The sequence below is a fragment of the Arachis duranensis genome, chromosome 7, assembly GCF_000817695.3.
Source record: "Arachis duranensis cultivar V14167 chromosome 7, aradu.V14167.gnm2.J7QH, whole genome shotgun sequence".
NCBI lineage: Eukaryota > Viridiplantae > Streptophyta > Magnoliopsida > Fabales > Fabaceae > Arachis > Arachis duranensis.
The window spans coordinates 71,611,467-71,634,142 of record NC_029778.3 but is presented as its reverse complement, the minus strand read 5'-3'; the positions used below and the strand labels follow the sequence as shown (position 1 = coordinate 71,634,142).

The 22,676-nt window shown below is 34.5% G+C and overlaps 1 protein-coding gene across 1 annotated transcript; it reads right to left on the bottom strand.

Annotated features, from left to right (window-relative positions):
- Positions 1-16,431: 16,431 nt before the first annotated feature.
- On the bottom strand, positions 16,432-18,242 carry LOC107459420 (uncharacterized). Its single transcript, XM_016077652.1, has 3 exons — positions 17,973-18,242; positions 17,203-17,583; positions 16,432-17,043 (listed from the first exon to the last, which is right to left on the bottom strand). Exons 1-3 carry the CDS (start codon positions 18,240-18,242, stop codon positions 16,432-16,434), a joined length of 1,263 nt encoding a protein of 420 aa, XP_015933138.1.
- Positions 18,243-22,676: the final 4,434 nt, after the last annotated feature.

Genomic DNA, 22,676 nt, shown 5'->3' with positions numbered 1-22,676 from the left:
GTTATGCATGGTAACCATTCCGGCACGTCCACTATGGTCGTTCGTCATCACAAGTCTGAAATCCTCGGTTACTGCCACTAGAATCCTTCTTTTCCCATGGTTTACCCTCAACACAACTCTAAGCCCTTATAATCCTAATGGTGATTTTGCAGAGATAAAACTAGGCTACCCTCATATCCAAGCAATATAATACTCAAAGCATACGCTTACCTCTCGTCGGAGGATCCGACCCCATCGCATCACGTGTATCCAAGGTACACACACGGCCTGACTGTTGATTCTGACACTCATCTCGGTTTCTCCTGCGGCGACAATACTTAGATATATGTCTAGGCTTCCCACAAGCATAGCATCGACCATTTCCTTTCACCTGATAAAACTGGCTTTGTTGTCCCTTCTAAATTTTCCTTGACTTTGCAGATGCTGGGGAGTGTGTCCATCTTTCTTGAAGTTCTGTCCCCCTTGGTCCGAGGTAATCATTGCGTTCTCTACTAGTGTTTCCTCCATGAATGTCCCTTGACGAGGCTACCGTCTTTACGTATTCTTCAACAACCCTCACATTGTCCACCAATTCAGAGAATCTCCTAATCTCTAATGGAGCCACAGCACGCCTCATATCTTCTCTCAGCCCTACTTCGTATTTGACACATTTCCATCCCTCATAAAACTCAGAGTACCCTGACTTATTCTTGAGAACCTACAAAGTTCCTTGAACTTGCTAGTGTATTCTGCTATAGTCATGGACCCTTGCAACGGAATTATTTTTTAGAATTCCTAGCTGACGATTATATCCCACATCAGTCCCAAAAAAAATTAATACACAAATCAATTCCTAACAGTTTTCTACGTTAGACATAACAGTCTCCTGTCCATTTTTCGGCATAATTCTAAATTTTTCAAGTATTTATTAGAAAAAGAATATTAGTAGATATTATAATCAAATTAACTTTTAAGGTTAAGTCAAATCTATTTGATTTCTAATGTGGTATTTTTTTAAAAAAATATTATTAAACCATCCTCACTACATACACAATTGTAAATCCAACAAAAAAAACATGTACTAAGTCTTATATTTTCTTAAATTAAAAATATATTATTGTGAATTATTTAGTTTCCTGTCTTATTGTTTGTATATTTTATTTTATTATGTTGAGTATTCTCTAACTCAAAGCTAGATATATTTTTCATTAAAAAGTGGTCCAAACATCGTTTATATTCATGTGGATGTACTATATAAGATTGTAAATAGATATATTCATACAATCATCATAACCAAATGTGCATTCAGTGACATTCATTAGTATCAATTACACCACGTAAAAAAATAAAATAAATTTCTTATTATTATTATTAATTATAAAATAATAGTGTACCATAATTTTTTGTATGTTTTTGGACAAAAAAATAATAAATTTATTCATTAAATTCTTATGTGTGTATTTAATTTAATATAACTTAGATTAGTGTGATAGTGATAAACCCCAATTTTGTGGTTTATCTTGTACTTAATTTGAAGGATTTTGTCAACTTATCTCATATTTATTCAATGAAATAGCATTGTTTTGTAATTCTCCCTTAATTTGTGCTTAAATATAAAAACATGCTTTTTAGGCCTTTAATTTGCTAGTTTTAGTTCATCTTTGATTCTACTAGATGCCTTGATGTATTTGTTAGTGAATTCAGGTTGAAAAGGCTAGGAATGGATCAAAGGAGTGAAGGAAAATGCATGCAAAGTGGAGAACTCATGAAAAAACAAGGATTCGGAGTGTATACATCGACGCGCACATGTGACAGACGCGCACGCGTGGAGAAGAAGTCCCATGGCGATGCGTACGCGTGACATGACGCGTACGCATGGGGATTAAAATTCCAAGCGACTCGTACGCGTCACAGCTCGCACGTGACCTCATTAAAGTGAAAATACTGGGGGCAATTTCTGAGCTTCCCAAGCCCAAATCCAACTGATTCCTGAGGCTATTTCATGCAGAATTCAAGCATGGGCAAAGGGGGAGTAATTAGTTTTAGGATAGCATCATGTAGGTTAGTTTTCTAGAGAGAGAATCTCCTTCTTCTCTCTAGAGTTAGGGTTCTTAGGGTACTTTGCATCTTAGATCTAGGGTTTAATTCTTGTTTTCCTTTAGTTTTCCTTGTAATTTCTTGTTCCTACATCTTAATTCTTTTAGTTTGCATAGTTAATTCCCCTTTTTATGCCTCTTTTAGTTTATTGATGAACTCTTGTTGGATTTGGTTTTCTTTAATGCAATTGATGTTTTATGTTCTTTTTATTGTTGAATTGAGTTGTTGATCTTACTTTTCTTGCATTGGGTAGTTGTAGAATTTATTTTTCTTGCACTTTTACTATGCTTTCCTTTTATGCCTTCCAAGTATTTGACAAAATGCTTGGTTGGATGTTAGAGTAGATCTTTGAGCATTCTTGGCTTGGAAAGAGAAATTAAGTAATCTTGAGTCATTAGCACCCAATTTAGATTGGTGATCTAGAGTTGTTAATTAGTATTGTTTCCATTGACTCTAATCTCTTGCTAATTCAATTAGTAAGTTGATTAGGACTTTTGGATTGAGATTAACTAGTCTTATTTGACTTTCTTTCGTGTGAAGATAACATTATACCTTCTTACATTGTTGGGGATGACGAAATAAGATAAGCCCTTGTTAATTATTCTTATGATTAGTGACTATGATAGAAAGCATGTATTCTCAATCCTTGCCATGAATAACTCTCTTTATTAATTGCTTTCTTTAATTGTTTTCTTTAATTCTCTTGTCGTTTAATTTCTTGCCCTTTTACCAAATCAAACCCCCTTGTTCCTTCATAGCCAATAATTGATCACTGCATTGCAATTCCTTGTGAGATGACCCGAGGTTCGAATACTTCTGTTAATTTTCATTGGGGTTTGTCCTTGTGGCAACCAAATCTATTAAAATTTGATATGAGGATTACAGTTAGTTTGGAGCTATGCTTACAATTAAGTTCTTATTTCTATAAGAGAAATTCTAGACCTACAATAATTCTTGTCATCAAATTTTTGACGCCGTTGTTGGAAAATTACAATGGTGCTATGTTATTGGCTATTGTATATATGTTAATATGCTTCTTTGTCAGTTTTTGCTTGTTTAGGAGTTAGTTTTTATTAGTTCTTATTAGTATTTGTTTTTATTTTCTCTTGTCACTATGAATTCTCACCACTTTGGCTATGAGTGTGGTTACAACTATGTTGTAGGAGATGGAATTTACAATGACAACATGCATCAAGGAATGAACAACAAAAAATGGGAGGAGTCTCAAGGATTTGATCACCCTTCTTGGCAACAACCTTCCCAAATGTGTTTGAACAAGAGTCATTCCAAGATGCATACCAATCTAATGTGTGTGGTGACCCTCATTGTTGTTGTCAACCACAATCATCATATGCATATGAATCCCCTCCTCAATATAGCCCTCCACCATACTCAAAAGCCTCATACCACCATTCACCTTCATATGATCCTAACCCATATCTACCATACCAACCACAGTATGAACCATACCTAGAGCCACCACCATTTCAACACCAATACTCCCATGAACCACAAATTCCATATACACCACCTCAAGACTCTTACCAAGATAAACCACATTCCAATTATGAGCCCTTTCTCCTAAACAATGAACCCTCTCTTCTCACATCGCCTCTAATAGATGAATCTCTCCATGCCTTTATGCTAGAACAACAAAGAGACATTAGCTCTTACATCTAAAGGCAAGAAGAGATACAAAAGGAGTTCAAGAAGCTAGAAGACGTGATTGCTACCATAGCGGAAACCATTAGCAACATGGTCTCCTCCTACCTAAGCCTATACAATCAAAGCATTCCCATTGTTGAATATAGAGAAGCAATCAATGAGCATAGTGAGAGATTGAATTCGAAGCTTCAAGGTGGAGAAGAGGAGTTGAAGCAAGGAGTGCAACAAGAGGAGGAGGTAAAGATGATTGAAATAGAAGGAGTAGTTGAAGATTTAGGAGATATGGAAAGTCCATGGGAAGGTAAAATTATAGAGCCCTCTTCCAAGATGCTTGATGTTGATGTTGAGGAGGGCGTACAACCTCCAAGGCATATCATGGTGGAAAACCTTGAAGAGGTTGATCAAGAGATGGATTCCATCATTGATGAATTCTTATGTACAATTGAATCCCCTTCCATTGGACATGAAATTGAGGTCATAGAAGAATATGCACAACCTCCCACACGCTTGGTGAGCAATGAAGAAGGGATAAAATTAGAAGAAAGCTACCAAAAAGAAGGTTAGAAAGAAGTTGGGCAAGCTCCAAGTTCCCCTATCTATGATGATTCCACATCAACATATGACCCTTTTGAGTTTGAGGAATCCTTCCCTATTGGACTTGGAATTGATGAGGAGGTAGATTTCACTCAACCTCCAAGATATGATTTGAGTGATGGGGAAGAGCTAGAAGAAATTGGTGAAGAAGATGTGAACTTGAGGAAGCTTGGCAAGAGGTAGAACTTGAAAAACCTTGCCAAGTGGTGGAAGCCTCTCGAAGAGGATGGACGGGAGTGGAACATGCTTTATCAAAACAGTTGGGAACCCCTCTACCTAAATTGTTATTTAACCCTTTATTTGAATGGGTAAAACTTCTAACTCTTAGCTTTATTATCCCACTTGAATATGGTATTCTTGAAACGGATGGTCAACTTAGGGCATTTTGTGGAATTAAGTGTAAGAGGAGGATGTTTAGTGGTTGGCGTTGTAAATCTAGGCTTATTATGGTGGAAAGCTCAAAATTTAGGAGCAGGGATTGGTATAGTGCTCAATTGGATGGGTCTAGGAGGATGGTTTGGTGCCTTAGTAAGAATTCGGCTTATTTACCACCTGGAGGAAATGACCATGATCAACTTAAAGACGGGTGTGAAAATAAAGTATGGGATCCCGGATCACATGAGGATGATCAACTTTGGGAGCTCATGGTTTGTGAAGAACTCCATCAAAGTTTGGAGATATCAATCTTGAATGATAGAGCTTATTAGAAGTTCAAGCATTGGTGGATATTCAAGGATGGATTCAAGCACAAGCCACCTTGATGAAGAGCTCCCCATAAGTCCAACTTAAGGACAATAAACAAAAGTGCTAGGTGGAAGACACCCCACCATGGTAACATCTTTCCCTTTTTTCTTTTGTAAATATTGGTAAAATAGGTTTAATTTCATGTTTTGTTTGATTAGTTGAGTTTAATTGGGAGCCTAGTATGTTAAATAAGGTTTTATGATGTTTTGGTAGCTGTTTAAAGGTTTAGAATGCTTGGTTTCGTGCAAAAACTTGAAAAATTTTGAAAAATATAGCACCATGCCACGCGTACGTGTCATCCACGCATACGCGTGACCCCAAGCTTTTCAACACTCCACACGTACGCCTCGCCCACGCGTACGCATGGATCCCAAATTTTCACCTCCCATACAAATTCCAGAGAGTTGTGCGAGTTTTGGGTTGGAATGGTACCTTTAGCACAAAATCCACCCACGCGTACGCGTTGCCTCTCTGAATAACCCATCACGCGTACGCGTGCCCATTTCATCTATCCACGCTTATGCGTCACCCCACACGTACGCGTGGAATGCCCTATTTCACCACTCTTCTTTTCTTCTCTTCTTTCCATTCCTTCCCTTCTTCTCTCCTCTCTTCTTTTCTTTCTCTTCTTCAACCATCTATCACCATCTCTTTTAGTTAGTTAGTTTGTTTGATTTTTGTTTAATTTTTCATGATAAGTGTTAGATTATTAATTTTGTTTGTTGTTTATTGCTGCCTATTAACTTGATGCTATTTTAGCATAATTGTTTTTTTTTCATTGTTGGATTATTTGTTGAGGTTACGATTCGCCACTTGGTTTTGAGTTTTCATGTTTGACATTTGTGAATACCAAGTACATAAGACATTGCCTTCGAGTTTCTAAATCTTTTGTGCATGTTGACCCTTACTTACATCAGCTATTCCATGCATTGAGATTGTGGAATTGTGAAATTGGATCGTAAGCTTACCTAGTGATATATTTTTCAGCTTTGTAAAGCTTTGTGGATCATGCTTGCTATGTGATTGATTTTCACTTCCTTCTTCCTTTTCCTAAGTTCCATAGCACCCATGTCTTCCACCTCTATGTCACTTAGGTGTTGCAACAACTTCAATATGTGTCATTGTTTGATGTGTAAGCTCTATATTTCATTTGGTTCATTAAAGTTACTTGCACATTAGTCAATGTCCATTCAGTACCGATTTCAGAGTTGCTTGATTAACTGCTTGAATGCTTTTATGCTTCTTCATGGCTTGTTTGGCTATCTTAACCTACAAGTTTTCTTTAAAGTATTTCAAACACACTAGAATGAGTGAAGTGTATGCTTTCTTTTGTATAATTGTGACATGGCTTCTAAATACTAGGGTGTGAATTCTAAACCGCATGCAATTTAGGACCTACACAACTATTTTTTATCAATGTCACTAATTCACTCACTCAATTCTAGTGATTTACTTCATTCTAACATTGTATGCTTCTTTACTTTTGCATTTACTTGTCTTCTTATCCTGTTTTCTATTTTCAAGATGACGTGTCTAAAAAAATGGAAGCGAAAAGAAAGAACACGCAGCAACTCGTTGACCTACCAACTGAAGGTAGCAACCGAGAAAGTTGCCATACCCCCTTGCTCATCTCTGAATGCACCGAGGACGGTGTGACCTTTTAAGTGTGGGAAGGTCGTCTGACCAGTCGATGATTTTGGGTGACAAATTTCTAATCTCAACACTGTTGCATTTCATTTTTAGGTCTTTTAGGATTTTTAGTTGCATTTTCTTGTTTTGCATATATATATAATAAGCTTAGTCAAAATAATGAAATTTTCCAAGAATTTTATCTATAGGGCACCCCAGTTGATTGAAAAAAAATTTAGAACTTGCTTGAATTACATATATTGTGGAACATGTTTTGAGCTAAGAACACAAGCATGTGAGATTTGAGCGTAATTGTGTGGTTACGTCGTATAACCACTTATTTTCATTCTTGTGTGCATTATTCTCATTCTATGATTGTAATCTTTGATCTGTTTGATTCCATATGTCCATTATTTTATATATACATGCACTTATATGATTGAGCCCATTGTTTCAAATAGCTCATTACCCAAATGGCCTTACCTTTTATCTTCCATTGTTAGCCAATTTTGAGCCTATGCTTAACACATTTGTTCTTACTTTTAGCATATTACAAGCTTTAAGTGAAAAATAATAAATGTCCCTTATTTGGATCTTTGATTAGATTGGGATAATGAGAGTGTTTATCATTTAATTGTGGGAGAGTTGGGAACATTAGGTAGAGATAAAAGTGTATTTTTATATTTTTGTCAAAATTTTGGAAATTAGGTGCATACTCATGCATTAAATGTAAAACTATATGCATTGATGCTTGGTGCACGAAATTGTGATCATCAACAATGGCGCCAAAGACTTGGAGCTCTCAAACGTGAATCACACTTTGTCACAACTTCGCACAACTAACCAGCAAGTGCACTGGGTCGTCCAAGTAATACCTTACGTGAGTAAGGGTTGATCCCACGGAGATTGTTGGTATGAAGCAAGCTATGGTCATCTTGTAAATCTCAGTTAGGCAGATTCAAATGGTTATAATGGTTTTCGAATATAAAGATGAATAAAGCATAAAATAGAGATAGAGATACTTATGTAAATCATTGGTGGGAATTTCAGATAAGTGTATGGAGATGCTTTATTCCTGTTGAATCTCTGCTTTCCTACTGCCTTCATCCAATCCTTCATACTCCTTTCCATGGCAATCTGTATGTTAGGTTTCACCGTTGTCAATGGCTACCTCCCATCCTCTCAGTGAAAATGGACCAAATGCTCTGTCACAGCACGGCTAATCATATGTCGGTTCTCGATCATGTTGGAATAGAATCCAGTGATTCTTTTGCGTCTGTCACTACGCCCAACACTCGCGAGTTTGAAGCTCGTCACAATCATCCCTTCCCAGATCCTACTCGGAATACCACAGACAAGGTTTAGACTTTCCGGATCTCAGGAATGGCCGCCAATAATTCTAGCTTATACCACGAAGACTCTGATTAAGAAATCCAAGAGATATGCGCTCGATCTAAGGTAGAACGGGAGTGGTTGTCAGGCACGCGTTCATAGGTGAGAATGATGATGAGTGTCACGGATCATCACATTCACCATGTTGAAGTGCAGCGAATATCTTAGAACAAGAATAAGCCGAATTGAATAAAAGAATAATAGTAATTGCATTAATACTCGAGGAACAGCAGAGCTCCACACCTTAATCTATGGTGTGTAGAAACTCCACCGTTGAAAATACATAAGTGATGGTCCAGGCATGGCCGTGAGATCAGCCCCCAAAATGTGATCAAAGGATCAAAAGATAATCCAAATATGATCAAAGGATCTAGAGATTTAAATACAATAGTAAAAAGTTCTATTTATACTAAACTAGCTACTAGGGTTTACAGAAATAAGTCTAAGTGCAGAAATCCACTTCCGGGGCCCACTTTGGTGTGTGCTTGGGCTGAGCTTGAGCTTTACACGTGCAGAGGCTTCTCTTGGAGTTAAACGCCAAGTTGTAACGTGTTTTTGGTGTTTAACTCTGGTTTGTGACATGCTTCTGGCGTTTTACTCCAAAATGCAGCATGGAACTGGTGTTGAACGCCAGTTTGTGTCGTCTAAACTAGAACAAAGTATGAACTATTATATATTGCTGGAAAGCCCTGGATGTCTACTTTCCAATGCATATAAAAGCGCGACATTTGGAGTTTTGTAACTCCAGAAAATCCATTTCGAGTGCAGGGAGGTCAGAATCCAACAGCATCAGCAGTCATTTGTCAGCCTTCTATCAGATTTTTGCTCAAGTCCCTCAATTTTAGCTAGAAAATACCTGAAATCATAGAAAAACATACAAACTCATATTAAAGTCTAGAAATGTGAATTTTACATAAAAACTAATAAAAATATCCCTAAAAGTAGCTAGATCCTACTAAAAACTACCTAAAACAATGCCAAAAAGCGTATAAATTATCCGCTCATCACAACACCAAACTTAAATTGTTGCTTGTCCCCAAGCAACCGAAAATAAAATAGGATAAAAATAAGAGAATATACTATAAATCTCAAAATATCAATGAATATTAGTTCTAACTAGATGAGCGGGACTTATAGCTTTTTGCTTCTAAACAGTTTTGGCATCTCACTTTATCCTTTGAAGTTTATAATGATTGGCATCCATAGGAACTCAGAGTTCAGATAGTGTTATTGATTCTCCTAGTTAAGTATGTTGATTCTTGAACACAGCTACTTTTATGAGTCTTAGTCGTGGCCCTAAGAATTTTGTTTTCCAGTATTACCACCGGATACATAAATGCCACAGACACATGACTCGGTGAACCTTTTCAGATTGTGACTCAGCTTTGCTAAAGTCCCTAGTTAGAGGTGTCCAGAGCTCTTAAGCACACTCTTTTTGCTTTGGATCACGACTTTAACCACTCAGTCTCAAGCTTTTCAGTTTGACCTACATGCCATAAGCACATCGTTAGGGACTGCTTAATTTAGCCGCTTAGGCCTGGATTTTATTTCCTTGGGCCCTCCTATCCATTGATGCTCAAAGCCTTGGATCCTTTTTACCCTTGCCTTTTGGTTTTAAGGGCTATTGGCTTTTTCTGCTTGCTTTTCTTTTTCTTTTAATTTTTTTCGCCAATTTTTTTTTCGCAAGATTTGTTCTTCACTACTTTTTCTTGCTTCAAGAATCAATTTTTTTTATTTTTCAGATCATCAATAACATTTCTATTTTTCATCATTCTTTCAAGAGCCAACAATTTTAACATTCATAAACAACAAGATAAAAAATATGCACTGTTCAGGCATTCATTCAGAAAACAAAAAGTATTATCACCACATCAATATAATTAAACTAATTTCAAGGATGAATTCGAGACTCGTGTACTTCTTGTTCTTTTGTATTAAAAACATTTTTCATTTAAGAAAGGTGAATGATTCATGGAATTATTCATAGCCTTAAGACATAGTTACTAGACACTAATGATCATGTAATAAAGACACAAACATAGACAAACATGAAGTTCAAAAACCGAAAAACAGAGAGATAAGAACAAGGAAGTTAAGGAATAAGTCCATCTTAGTGATGGTGGCGCCTTCTCCTTGAAGGACCAATGGTGTTCTTGAGCTCATCTATGTCTCTTCCTTGCCTTTGTTGCTCCTCCCTCATAGCTCTTTGATCTTCTCTAATCTCATTGAGAATGATGGAGTGTTCTTGGTGTTCCACCCTTAATTGGTTCATGTCATGACTCAATCCTTCTAGAGAAGTGTTGAGTTGTTCTCAATAGTTGTTTGGAGGAAAATACATCCCTTGAGGCATCTCAGGGATTTCTTGATGATGAGCTTCCTCATGCGTCTCTTGAGATCCATGAATGGGCTCTCTTGTTTGCTCCATCCTTTTCTTGGTGATGGGCTTGTCCTCTTCAATGAGGATGTCTCCTTCTATGACAACTCCAGCTAAGTAGCATAGATAACAAATGAGATGAGGAAAAGCTAGCCTTGTCAAGGTGGATGGCTTTTCGGCTACTTTGTAGAGTTCTAGAGAGGTGACTTCATAAACTTCTACTTCCTCTCCAATCATGATGCTATGGATCATGATGGCCCAATCCACAGTTACTTCGGATCGGTTTCTAGTGGGGATGATGGAGCGTTGGATGAACTCCAACCATCCTCTAGCCACAGGCTTAAGGTCCAGTCTTCTCAATTGAACCGGTTTGCCTTTAGAGTCTCTTTTCCATTGAGCTCTTTCCACACATATGTCCATGAGGACTTGGTCCAACCTTTGATCAAAGTTGACCCTTCTAGTGTAGGGGCGTGCATCTTCTTGCATCATAGGCAAGTTGAATGCCAACCTTACATTTTCCTGACTGAAATCTAAGCATTTCTCCCAAACCATTGTAAGATAATTCTTTGGATTCGGGTTCATACTTTGATCGTGGTTCCTAGTGATCCATGCATTGGCATATAACTCTTGAACCATTAAGATTCTGACTTGTTGAATGGGGTTGGTAAGAACTTCCCAACCTCTTCTTTGGATCTCATGTCGGATCTCCGGATACTCATTTTTCTTGAGCATGAAAGGGACCTCGGGGATCACCTTCTTCTTGGCCACAACTTCATAGAAGTGGTCTTGATGGGCTTTTGAGATGAATCTCTCCATCTCCCATGACTCAGAGGTGGAAGCTTTTGTCTTCTCTTTCTTCTTTCCAGAGGTTTCTCCGGCCTTAGGTGCCATCAATGGTTATGAAAAAACAAAAAAGCTATGCTTTTACCACACCAAACTTAGAATGTTGCTCGTCCTCGAGCAAAAGAAGAAAGAATATGAGAAGAAGAGGGAGAAAATAGAGGATATGGAGGTCCATGAAACTTGCAGTTCTATTGCATTAAAGCAACTAGTTGAGGCTTCAGCTCAAAATTGGTTGTTCCAATGGCAGGGATTGAGATGCTTCTTCCATAAAAATTGGAAGTAGGTGTAGTATAATCACCAAGCATCCTCCTTGCGCCTCCACCATTGTTATCGGGTTCGGCCATGTCTCTTTTTTTTCGAGATTCTCTGTAAGGTTTTCTCTGGATTGTTGTGCTTTAGCTTCTCTTAGCTTCTTCTTCAGAGTCCTTTCAGGTTCAGGATCTGCTTCAACAAGAATGTCCTTGTCCTTGCTCCTGCTCATATGAAAAAGAAGACAACAAAAAAGAAGAGGAATTCTCTATGTCAAAGTATAGAGATTCCTTTATGTTAGTAGAAGAAGAAAAGAATAAAAGAAGGATGAGAAAAATTCGAACTCAGAGGAGAAGAGATGGTTCGAATTTTTAGATGAAGAGAAGTGTTAGTAAATGAATAAATAAATAGAAGAATTTTGAAAATTGTTTTTGAAAGATAGTTAGTGATTTTCAAAAATTGAGAGAAGAAATACAATTAAAATTAAAATTTGAAACAATTAGTTAATTAAAAGAATTTTGAAAAAGAGGGAGGTAATTTTCGAAAATTAGAGAGAGGAAAGTAGTTAGGTGGTTTTGAAAAAGATAAGAAACAAACAAAAAGTCAATTAGTTAGTTGAAAAAGATTTTGAAATTGATTTTGAAAAAGATATGATTTGAGAAAGATATTTTGAAAAGATATGATTTTTAAAATTAAAATTAATTACTTGACTAACAAGAAACTAAAAGATATGATTCTAGAATTTAAAGATTGAACCTTTCTTAACAAGAAAGTAACAAACTTGAAATTTTTGAATCAATCACATTAATTGTTAGTAAAGTTTCGAAAATTATGAAGTAAAGATAAGAAAAAGATTTTGAAAAACAATTTTTTAAAAAAATATTTTCGAAAATATAAAGGAAAAAAGAAAAGATTTGATTTTGAAAAAGATTTTGAAAAGATAAGATTTTTAAAAATGAAATCTTGACTTGACTAAACAAGGAACAATTTATTTTAAAAAATTTTACTAAGTCAACCCAAAGATTTCGAAAATTATGAGTAAAACAAGGAAAATATATTTTTTTATTTTTTTGAAATTTTTTTATGAGGAGAGAGAAGAACACAAATATGACCCAAAACATAAAAATTATGGATCAAAACCAATGATGCATGCAAGAACACTATGAATGTCAAGATGAACACCAAGAACACTTTGAAGATCAAGATGAACATCAAGACTTATTTTTGAAAATTTTCAAGAAAAGAAAAACATGCAAGACACCAAACTTAGAAATTTTTTTAATGCTTAGACACTATGAATGCAAAAATGCATATGAAAAACAACAAAAAACACAAAACAAGAAAATTTAAAGATCAAACAAGAAGACTTGTCAAGAACAACATGAAGATAATGAAGAACACATGCATGAATTTTCAAAAAATGCAAAAGTTTTTTAAAACATGCAATTGACACCAAACTTAAAAATTGACACTAGACTCAAACAAGAGACACAAAATATTTTTGGTTTTTTTATGATTTTATTAATTTTTTTGGTTTTTTCGAAAATTACTTTTTGGAAAAACGAAAACAAAGAAAAAAAATTTTTGAAAGATTTTTGAAAACTTTTTGAAAAGAAAATTACCTAATCTGAGTAACAAGATGAACCGTCAGTTGTCCAAACTCGAACAATCCCCGGCAACGGCGCCAAAAACTTGGTGCACGAAATTGTGATCATCAACAATGGCGCCAAAGACTTGGAGCTCTCAAACGTGAATCACACTTTGTCACAACTTCGCACAACAAACCAGCAAGTGCACTGGGTCGTCCAAGTAATACCTTACGTGAGTAAGGGTTGATCCCACAGAGATTGTTGGTATGAAGCAAGCTATGGTCATCTTGTAAATCTCAGTTAGGCGGATTCAAATGGTTATAATGGTTTTCAAATATAAAGATGAATAAAGCATAAAATAGAGATAGAGATACTTATGTAAATCATTGGTGGGAATTTCATATAAGTGTATGGAGATGCTTTATTCTTGTTGAATCTCTGCTTTCCTACTACTTTCATCTAATCCTTCATACTCCCTTCCATGGCAAGATGTATGTTGGGTTTCACCGTTGTCAATGGCTACCTCCCGTCCTCTCAGTGAAAATGGTCCAAATGCTCTGTCACAGCATGGCTAATTATCTATCGGTTCTCGATCATGTTGGAATAAAATCCAGTGATTCTGTTACGTCTGTCACTACGCCCAACACTCGCGAGTTTGAAGCTCGTCACAGTCATCCCTTCCCAGATCCTACTCAGAATACCATAGACAAAGTTTAGACTTTTCGGATCTCAGGAATGGCCGCCAATAATTCTAGCTTATACCATGAAGACTCTGATTAAGGAATCCAAGAGATATGCACTCGATCTAAGGTAGAACATGAGTGGTTGTCAGGCACGCGTTCATAAGTGAGAATGATGATGAGTGTCACAGATCATCACATTCATCATGTTGAAGTGCAGCGAATATCTTAAAATAAGAATAAGCTGAATTGAATAGAAGAATAATAGCAATTGCATTAATACTCGAGGAACAGCAGAGCTCCACACCTTAATCTATGGTGTGTAGAAACTCCACCGTTGAAAATACATAAGTGATGGTCCAGGCATGGCCGTCAGGCCAGCCCCCAAAATGTGATCAAAGGATCAAAATATAATCCAAAGATGGTCAAAGGATCCAGAGATGTAAATACAATAGTAAAAAGTTCTATTTATACTAAACTAGCTACTAGGGTTTACAGAAATAAGTCTAAGTGCAGAATTCCACTTCCAGGGCCCACTTTGGCGTGTGCTTGGGCTGAGCTTGAGCTTTACACGTGAAGAGGCTTCTCTTGGAGTTAAACGCCAAGTTGTAACGTGTTTTTGGCGTTTAACTCTGGTTTGTGACGTGTTTCTGGCATTTTACTCCAGAATGCAGCATAGAACTGACGTTGAACGCTAGTTTGCATTGTCTAAACTCGAACAAAGTATGGAATATTATCTATTTCTGGAAAGCCCTGGATGTCTACTTTCCAACGCAATTGAAAGCGCACCATTTGGAGTTCTGTAGCTCCAGAAAATTCATTTCGAGTGCAGGAAGGTCAGAATCCAACAGCATCAGCATCCTTTGTCAGCCTTCTATCAGATTTTTGCTCAGGTCCCTCAATTTCAGCTAGAAAATATCTAAAATCACAGAAAAATACACAAACTCATAGTAAAGTCTAGAAATGTGAATTTTGCATAAAGACTAATAAAAATATCCCTAAAAGTAGCTAGATCCTACTAAAAACTACCTAAAAATAATGCCAAAAAGCGTATAAATTATCCACTCATCAATGCTCTTGTATATATTTTGGTTTGAAAAAAATGAGAAAAACAATAAAAAATAAAAATGAAAGAAAAGAAAAAAATATATAGAAAAAGAGAGAAAAAAAGCAATAAAAAGGGGGACAAAATGCCCCAAAGTAAAGTTTAATAAAAATCAATGCATATGTATGGTGATCAAAAGAGAAATGCATGAGTGTGTCAAAAAGTGAAGAATGGGTAGATAGGTTAACATTTAAATAGTATAGGTTGTTTTAGGTTAGGTGGGAAGTTTTAGCTCATCAAAGATTCAAATTTCTAGTCCACTTAACCATATACAATCCTACTTTGACCTTGGCCCCATTACAACCTATGGAAAAGTCCTCATGATATTTGTATGCATGCATGAAATAATTGTTGATTGTTAGATGAAAAATAAATCTTGGAAAGCATGATTAAGGGAGAATTGAGTAAATCAACTCTATACACTTGAGGGACTAGAGCAGATACACATCCGGTGAGGGTTCAATTACTCAATTACATATTTTCACCCATGATCATCTCTTTTCTTGCAAGTTTGTAAAATCATTTCAATAACTCAAATCAATTGTGGATTTGATCTCATTGAGACACCTTTAGCCCTCATGTTTGTACATGCTCTCTTGGGAATGGATTTATTTTGACCGAGTAATTGCATTCAATTAGATAGATTGCATAAAAGTAGATTGAATATAGATAGTTTGCATTGAATAAATGTTGATACCCTTTGTTTCTTTCTTGAGTTTAGCATGAGGACATGCTTGGTTTAAGTGTGGGGAGGTTTGATAAACCCCAATTTCATGGTTTATCTTGTACTTAATTTGGAGAATTTTATCAACTTATCTCACATTTATAAAAATATGATTTTTAGGCCTTTAATTTGCTAGTTTTAATTCACCTTTGATTCCACTAGATGCCTTGATGTGTTTGTTAGTGAATTCAGGTTGAAAAGGCTAGGAATGGATCAAAGGAGTGAAGAGAAAAGCATGCAAAGTGAAGAACTCGTGGAAAAACAAAGATTTGGAGTGCATACATCGACACGCACGCGTGACAGACGCGCACGCGTGGAGATGGAGTCGCATGGCGACGCATACGCGTGACATGACGCGTACGCGTGTGAATTAAAATTCCAAGCGATGCGTACGCGTCACAGCTCGCAGGTGACCTCATTAAAGTGAAATAGCTAGGGGGCAATTTATGAGCTTTCCTGGCCCAAATCCAACTGATTCCTGAGGCTATTTCATGTAGAATTCAAGCTTGGGTAAAGGGGGAACAATTAATTTTAGGATAGCATCATGTAGGTTAGTTTTCTAGAGAGAGAAGCTCCATCTTCTCTCTAGAATTAGGGTTCTTAGGGTACTTTCAGGGTCGGATCCAGAAATGTTATTATGGGGAGGCCAATAACATATATAATATTAAAGAAATATGCAAATAAATTATAATGTAAGATTCATTACAAAAATATAATGATAGAGAATACTTATATTTAAAGTACAAACAAAATATGCATACTTTTTACTAACGAAGTGGTACACGTCGATTCTTCATATCATAAAATTCATCGATAATAGAATCGGTGTCAAATCTTTCAGTAATCTTCTTCTCAATGTAAATCAAAAGACAATTAGCAAGAAATTCATCTTCCATTTTATTTTTGAGTCTATTCTTCACAATATTCATAGCTGAAAAAGATCTCTCAGTTGTAGCAGTTGAAACAGGGAGAGTTAATACCAAGCAAATCAAATGATCAATCAAAGGATATGTTAAAGACTTTCCTGTCTTCGTTAATCCTTGACATAACTCCGAAATTGTGCACAAGTTAGTTAACTCAACATGATTAGGAATGTCAAGTTCATAATGTTGAGCTTGCATTCTAATGTGAAATTTCTCTTGGTCACTGAAGTCACCTGGATAAAATCGTTCTACTAATTCACATACTTTGTTGACACTGAAGAACTTATAATTATCTCTGGGATCTAAAGTTGAACTTAAAGTAAGCAATTCCACCATATGATCATTGAATCTTCCATTAAGCTCTTGCAACTGTGTATCAATTACAGCCAGAAATAAATTAACACGGTAATGATTCTCCACTGAAATTTGGTCGACAATTTTGCAAGTTCGCCTCTTCTAGGAATATGCAATGCATTCATATCAGGAACTTCAACTTCATGTTTCTCACAAAACAATAAAACTTCTTTTATGAAAGCCTCCCAACTTGATTCTCTCATTCGTTGGATTAAAGTCTTGATTTTTTCGTTGCAAAGCTTGACAAAGATCATGACTAACTTCCAAAATATTTCTCATCAAATGCAAAACAAAGACAAATTCAAAGGATGTGATAGCATCATAAGCAGCACTAGCATCACCACGAGTGGAGAAATTACCTTCTTCAGTGCTTTTTTTAAGAACTTCACAAGTAGCATCAAACATGCATAGCAAGCTACGTACAGAATTCAAATGAGACCCCCATCTAGTATCTCCAGCTCTTTGCAAAGTACCAATTTGATTAAGTCCACTACCTGTCACAAGTTGATCATCGGCGTTTAAGTTTGCAACATTATTTGCTTGAGCAACCCTTAACAGATCATGACGTTTAGGAGAAACAGTCACAACATTCACAATTAGTGTAAGTTGAAAAGAATTGATGAACATAGCAAACTTCTTTGGCTGCAAAAACAAGTGCTAATTGTAATTGATGAACAAGGACAATCTTTCGAAAATAGAGCTTGCAATCCATTCCATTCACCACGCATATTACTAGCTCAATCATACGCTTGTCCCCTAAGATTTTGAACATCAATATTATGACGAGAAAGAACTGATGAAATTTCTGTTTTCAATGTCAAAGAACACGTATCAGAAACATGTATAAGATCAAAAAATCTTTCTTGAACACAACCGTGCTTGTCTACATATCTCAAAACCACAGACATTTGTTCTCGCTTTGACTCATCTCTTGCTTCATCAATAATTATACAAAATTTAGAATCACCAATTTCTTCTCGAATTGTTGCACGCACTTTTCAAGCAAAGATATGCAATATATCTTTTTGAACACAAGGAGATATATATTGAGCATTTCCAGGAGCATTTTCAAGGACAACATTATTAACATTCTGATTGCATAAAGTTAAAAGCTTAATTAACTCAATAAAATTTCCCCTATTCAAAGATCCAGGACTTTCATCGTCGCCTCTAAATGCACATGCTTGAAATGCAAGCCATCGAATAGCATCAATGGATATCTTCAACCTTAAACGGTTATTTGCTATAGTTTCATCACTATACCTATCAAGAACTTTGTCTATATGCTTAGAATGAGCCATTAAATCATCACAAGATTTCACACATAAATTATAGGGAGAATTAGGAATAGAACCCTCGTGATATACAAATGTACAATTCACTCCATTATTTACTTTCTTCCAATTACTAAATCCTAACTCTGAAAATGCATTTTTTCCATCATTACGAGCACCATAATGTTTACTAAACAAGTAGCAAGGCAAACAATAAGCAACATCTTTTTCTGGTGAATATTCTAACCAACTTAGAAATTTCTTAAACCAAGAAGATTGAAAATATCGACGGTGATTGTTATTACCAGAAGCTGGATAGCTAATATTTGTTGGTTGGTTTGGCCCAGCTATTATGTATGCTCTACGAATCTAATCACGTTCATTGACATTATACTACCAAATTGGACGTCGCTTTACTGGATCCCTTTCAAATAAAGAGATATCAACATCTCTTTCTAATCTTGGAACTTTGGATTCATGTTGATGTGCATTTTGAGTAAGATTAGAGAGTTCACTTACTTAAACTTCTTGTGAAATAAGATTAGAGGGTTGACTTGTTTGAACTCCAACATTATCAGCAGCTTTTCTCTTAAAAATTGCATCAATTTTACTTTGCTTTTTCATCATAAAATGTTCTAGTTTCTTTTTACCTGAAAAAAAATTCAAATAATTATATACTCATATAAATAAATAAAGTCTAAATATTTTTTATTAATTAAACATCAATAACAAATTAATAATATTTTTTTACTAAATCACTATTAATTTTACTAAAAATAAAAAATAAAAATACTACTAGACAAATTAATAATATACATAGTCATACCGTAGTACAATACATAGAGATATATCAACAAGAACAATAAATCTGCATAGTAACTATTTAAGATATATAATAACAAATTTTAAATTTAAAATATATAATAAAATATACCTTGTGAGTTGTGAGATAGTGGTCAGTAACTCAGTGGAGTAAAGGACTAGAGGGCATCGCGCGTCGCTATGGCTTCAATTTCAAAAAGAATCCTAAACGTCAAAAGTCAAAAGGAACAATAGTGTTTATGTGTAGCCAATTTAGCTTTAGGACTTTAAAAAATTTCAAAAATTATTATATTTTATGGGTTGGGCTTCTTAAACTTTACTACTATTTTTTTTTTTTTGTAAAAAGCTGGGGGTGGCCAGGTCTCTACTTGCCCCCATGTATTTGGTCCTGGGTATTTTGCATCTTAAATCTAGGGTTTAATTCTTATTTTCCTTTAGTTTTCCTTGTAATTTCTTGTTCCTACATCTTAATTCTCTTAGTTTGCACTGTTAACTCCCCTTTTATGCCTCTTTTAGTTTATTGATGAATTCTTGTTGGATTTGGTTTTCTTTAATGCAATTGATGTTTTATGTTCCTTTTATTGTTGAATTGAGTTGTTGATCTTACTTTTCTTGCATTGGGTAGTTGTAGAATTTATCTTTCTTGCACTTTTACTATGCTTTTCTTTTATGCCTTCCAAGTGTTTGACAAAATACTTGGTTGGATGTTAGAGTAGATCTTTGAGCATTCTTGGTTTGGAAAGAAAAATTAAGTAATCTTGAGTCATTAGTACCCAATTTAGATTGGTGATCTAGAGTTGTTAGTTAATATTATTTCCATTGACTCTAATCTCTTGCTAATTCAATTAGTAAGTTTATTAGGACTTTTGGATTGAGATTAACTAGTCTTATTTCTCTCATGTGAAGATAACATTATACCTTCTTACATTGTTGGGAATGACAAAATAAGATAAGCCTTTGTTAATTATTGTTATGATTAGTGACTAGGATAGAAAGCATATATTCTCAATCATTGCCATGAATGTCTCTCTTTATTAAGTGCTTTCTTTAATTGTTTTCTTTACTTCTCTTGTCGTTTAATCAAACCCCATTGTTCCTTCATAGCCAATAATTGATCACTTCATTGCAATTCCTTGTGAGACGATCCGAGATTTGAATACTTTGGTTAATTTTCATTGGGATTTGTACTTGTGACAACCAAATCTATTAAAATTTGATGTGAAGATTATTAGTTAGTTTGGAGCTATGTTTACAACGAAGTTCTTATTTCTATAAGAGAAATTTTAGACCGACAATAATTCTTGTCATCAGATAGGTAGGAATTAAATATAATCAAAATTATTCTTTTATTTTCACTTGAATCTCAACTTGATCACCAAATCATCAATTAACTCAAAAGATAACTGAATTTCTACTTCATAATTAGACTAAATTAACATACACATTCATGTGGCACATATATATTATTTTTCTTTTATTTATAATATGTGCAAAAATCATGTTAACAAAAAAAAAGTATGTCAAATTTGCATTCTTCGTTGTGAGTTACGTCGAAAAATTGTTATATCTGACAGAAAAAAATGTTAGGGATTGATCTATGTATTAATTTATTTAGGGACTAAAATGTCTATTTTTAAAATTTTTGAATACTGATTTGGGTAATTACACTGCCAAAAAATAGATTGAAAACTAATTTGTTTGCCTGAATAAAATTTTAGAGATATTTTTGTGTATTAATTTTTTTAAAGACTAAAATATCTATTTTTAAATTTTTTTTACGGTTGATTTAGATAATTACTCAAAAATTTCTTTCAATGATTAATAACAATCCTTTTTATGCCATGCTTAGTCAACAGAAAGAGAAAAAGAGATTGAGTAGATTTTAAAAATGATACAATTATTAAACCAATAAAATTAGAGGTTCAAAAATTCAATCAAAATTATTAAAATTAAATTAATATAATAAAATAATATATTATTATTTTTTACTGAACTTTTCAAATTTTAACAAGTTCACTATCAAATGACTTTTATCTAAAATAAAATCGGTTTGATAATCAATTTTCGATTAACTAGATCAAACTACTAATTCAATTTTATTTTCAGAACTATTGATATAATTATTTATATATTTTTTTATTTATTTAAATTTTTGAGATAAATAATTTCATAACGTACATTATATTATAAATTTTAAAATGCATTAAAACTTACAAGATAAAGATAAGATTTTATTCTGTTCAAAATATTTATCATTAGATTAAGACAAGAGTAGATAGTTATTATTTTAATATTTTTTTTATTTTTTATACTTCATTTTGTTTTTATCTTTGACCATTATTCTGACTTTGTTGTTAAAGATGTAACTAATATAGTTTGAAGAAATTGTAATTATCCCTTTAAAGACAAATGCTTTTTCCCTAAAAAATATCAATCTAGAGACAATTAAGATTGAAACAAAGTTTTCTAAACTTAAAACTTGCTTAGTGTCTTGTTACACTACTACCAAACATGTAGTAAACCCAAAAGGAAAGGAAAGGAAAGGAGAAGGAAGGTAAAGAAAAGTGGGAAATGGAATTGCAAGCGTGTGGGGTAGTAATATGATGTGACTAAGATTTTGAAGGCAAAGATGAGGGACACTCAGAGAATTAGCCACGTGTGACACTCTCAACTCTCACTCACAACTTCACATTGAGGCAGCAACGCGGGGTTCGACGTGTGCAACAAACAAACCAAAATGCCTTCTCCACTCATACTTATAGTCATAGGCACCACCACCCATTACTATTCTTCAATCAAAAAGCCCAATCTTCTTCATACCCCTCCTATTTGTTCATCTTACAACCTAATGGGCCAATAGATTACCATCGTTAAACACACACACATACCACTCTTTTCTTTCGCCGCTTTCATTTTCTTTTACTTTTTTTAGACCCTTTCAAGTTTCAACTCTCTCTCTCTCTCTCTCAATCTAAATTGTTTTCTTCTATTTCCATGTTATACCAATTAATGGCCTTTATAATACTATGAATTATTAAATATATACTAATAAAGCAAAAGAAACTCAATTTAAAATTCTTGACTAATTTCTTTTATGAAAGTATTAAGTAAATTCATATCACATTATAATACCTAGGTATTACTCCGTTAAACAAACCAAATTTACCTTGGTCTCTTGGCGTTGTTTTAATTTTATTCTCATCAATTGTCATGTGTGATTGCTCTCAATTTAAGGAATTTTCCCTATATCATAAAGAAAAGTTTAGATAAATAATTTTTAATTAATTAATTTTAAATAAATGTAATTAATAATTATTAATTTTATATTTTTAAAAAATAAAATTTAAATAATCACTAATTAATTTTAAAATATTTATTAATGTGTTGTTAGTTGAATCCTTGTTAATTATCTAGTAAAATTAAGATTATAATCCTTATTATTCCCCTTTCCTTTCTCTTATTATTTCCACAATAAAATAAGCTTTTCTTTTGTAGTGTAGAGAGAGAAAGCGAAGTAGAGTGTTCGTGGCAGTGTATCATGCAGCTATGCCCCATATACAACCCCACCTTGTCTTGATCACTTATTGGCAATCCAACTTTTTTAATTTTCTTTTTTCTTCTTTTTTTCATTCTCAATAC